The sequence below is a fragment of the Dichomitus squalens genome (assembly GCF_000275845.1).
Source record: "Dichomitus squalens LYAD-421 SS1 unplaced genomic scaffold DICSQscaffold_132, whole genome shotgun sequence".
NCBI lineage: Eukaryota > Fungi > Basidiomycota > Agaricomycetes > Polyporales > Polyporaceae > Dichomitus > Dichomitus squalens.
The window spans coordinates 5,954-8,915 of record NW_006767014.1 but is presented as its reverse complement, the minus strand read 5'-3'; the positions used below and the strand labels follow the sequence as shown (position 1 = coordinate 8,915).

General features: G+C 55.5%; 1 protein-coding gene across 1 annotated transcript; it reads right to left on the bottom strand.

Annotated features, from left to right (window-relative positions):
• Positions 1-758: 758 nt before the first annotated feature.
• Positions 759-2,755, bottom strand: DICSQDRAFT_184265 (uncharacterized protein; the record flags this gene model as incomplete). Its single annotated transcript, XM_007371604.1, has 7 exons — positions 759-1,334; positions 1,395-1,636; positions 1,690-1,784; positions 1,850-2,223; positions 2,281-2,459; positions 2,534-2,592; positions 2,666-2,755. The coding sequence occupies 4 exons, from the start codon at positions 2,753-2,755 to the stop codon at positions 2,108-2,110; spliced, it is 444 nt and encodes a 147-aa protein (XP_007371666.1). The 3' UTR covers positions 759-1,334; positions 1,395-1,636; positions 1,690-1,784; positions 1,850-2,107.
• Between the last annotated feature and the right edge of the window lie 207 nt (positions 2,756-2,962).

Below are 2,962 nucleotides of genomic sequence, written 5' to 3'. Positions count from 1 at the left end.
TCACACCTTTCGCATATCTCATGTCCGCACGACAGAACACGGCTAGTGCTCTCCATGGACACTACGACATCGCGCCCGTTCAACAGCCAAGAAACCCATGATAGAGACCGGAAAGCCTCACCATCTCTACACCTCGGACAATACATACCCTCGATGTCCGAGCCATCGTTCTCCAACGTCATGTCGAACGCTACCGCGCGGTCCAGGAGGCGCTTCTTGAGCTACATGCATGTGCCCTCCACTTGTCAGTATAGTCATCATACATTGTGCGAGGAAGAGAGACTGGAATAAAACAAGGTGCTACGCACAGAGCTGACCCACTTCGGGCCCATCTGCTTTGTCGCGCGCGCGAGCTCCTTGTCGCCTTCCGAGCCGAGGAGCGCCGTCGGGTCGGCGAAGTCATCTGTCTCGGACTGTGTCGTGGCCGGATGGTATATTAGCGAACGAGGGAAAGTTGGAAGCTCGAGTACGCAGTAGTATGCTCGGAACTGGAAAGGTCAGTGGATTCCGATGGACAGCGTCGGATTCCAGCAGATTCCGGTGGACAGCGTCGGAGATGGACGGACTTCGACGGATGCTGCCGGACTTCGTCGGGCTGCGATGAATACCAGTCTCTGACATTGGATTCCAAGGACAGCCAGCGGATGTTGTTGGATGTCGTCAAATGTCATTGTATGGGAAGCTCAAGTACATTGTGATCCACTGGTGTTCGATGCCTGTCAGTCACTCACAGTAGACTTCAGTATCATGAACCGGTACGCCGCCATGCACGCTTACTGTCATCGGCCTACTTTTTCAAGACTATAGTACAGCTATCTTGATGTCCTCGAGCAAGCCCGCCGAAGTGCAATCCATCACCCTCCATCACCCTCAGGTGGGAGATAACAGCAGCAGCGGGACCTGGTCCGACGCCTTCATCTCGTAGTCCAGCAGCTTCGTCGCCAGCACCGTCCTCCCACCTCCCACGCCCTTTTCGCGATATCCGCATAGCTCACCCCACTACTCCCTCTGCCGAGCGTCTCAAACTTCTCGACGATGACCCACGACAGCGCCTCATCACCCGACTCGAGGTCCGCATTCTTGCCCGTACCAGTCGTCTGCGGCTTTGAACGGAGGATCTTCGTGCACGCCCAATGCTTGAGCACTGCGTCAGGGCGGCAGAGCGAGGTAGGACGAGATGCGGAGCGCGAGGGGGTGGAGGTTCCGCGCCAGGAGACGGGAGATGAGGTGCGAGGGCGAGAGCTGCGTGTATTGCATATGGGAGAGCGGGATGCCGATCTCGTAGAAGCACACGGCGTTGAGGACCTTGAGCAGTTGCCCGACTTGGATAAAGTCTGTGGGATCGTAGAAGTCAAGGAAGGATCGACCGAACTTCGCGGCCTGGATGAACGTACGAAGTCAGGGACATCGGGAGGGCATAGGGTAGAGTGTACGTTCAGCAACCGCCGTTGCCAGAAGGGCTCCCACTCCCGCGCAGCTGCGTCGATGCATTCGTCTACTGCTTCTGCGAGCTCTGGACATATGCTGCGAATACTTTCGTCTGCCTTTAGCGACCGCCTTGAAAAGTTCTTCCAAGCGTCGAAAAGGAAAGCAGAGGGTGATGTCTAGCCGGAACGGAAGACCGACACTGAGGACGCTGCATCGCAATATAAATGGAGGGGTCAAAGAAAGCGCGTTTGTGGGACGTACCGGGCACCTTTTGAACGACATCACAGGTGTCTGGACTGACGATACGGATACCGTCCGGCTCTGTTACGGCGAATGTCGACCCACAGTAGAAGTACCTAGACACGTGTGCGCATACATATGGCGGGTGATTCGAAATGACACAGGGAGATGGTGGACGTACTGCAAAGTGTCCCCAAAGGGTCCTACCAGCACTACAAGATTGGGCCAAGTCACCGTCACTGCTTCGTTCCCGCTCCACTTGAGGCATGTCCCCCGAGGCGCCTGCCACCGCACTCGTGTCGGATTTGGCCAAGCTGCGCTGGAGGTTCGTCGACACGACCCAAAGGAGTCCAGAAAAGATGAGAAGAGCGAGCGACTTGCCATTCGGGGAGGGAGACATATGGGTGAAGGGTCCGCGGGATATACGCTGGTCGAGGCTCTAGAGGTTGTCGACCCCGTATATCGTCGTCTCCACAGAAAGCAGGAGTTCGACATGTCGCGAGATAGTTTCGTCGGGAGGGATGACGACCCATGACTGGGGAGGTTGCGACAAGCCTGCGCCATGGCTTGTATGCGCTCATGGAGATGGCAGCATTGAACGAATGTACGCACCTGGGTTGGCCAGCGTGAGTGGCTTGCCTCCTGACCACTCCTTCACCTCCAAGAACGTCAACGACCCTGTCAACGCAACGAGACCAGACTCGTGTATTCGCGCGTCGATGATCCCTATCTCCCCGGCCTCGCTTCCCAGCGAGTATTGCTGGTTTTTGCCTTCAAGTTGCAGGTGAGACCTGTATAGTATAGTAGTTAAACAGCGTGTCAGGATAATGTAAGGTTCATGATACTCGAACTAATCGAACCTTACCAATCTTGACTCGGACGTGACAACGCGCGTGTCCCCCCAAGGAGCGTCCTGTGCTCCTGCTGGACGGTGAAATAGACGCTGTGTGGTTCGTAAAGAGCGTGGTTGTGCACTCACGTACTGTTAGGTGCTCACGATGTCGTGAAGCTGGGCACCGCGCATGAACGCGATTGCAAGGTGTCGCAGGTCATTGCCAGTGAAGAGAACACGTCCAGAGTAACTCATTGTTGTGCACAAGGAATGGCAGACCAGTTGTCAGTAAGTCCAGGAGTAAGAGAAAAAGCGCCATAGAGTCAGAACGAGCATAGCAAAGCAGATCAGAAGGGCTACCAGGTGATTAAGGAAGATGCAGGGATAAGCGTATGACTATCAGCGTCGGCAGGAAGGTCGTGGGACATAGCAAACAACCTGCGCGACTGAAGATGACCGTGC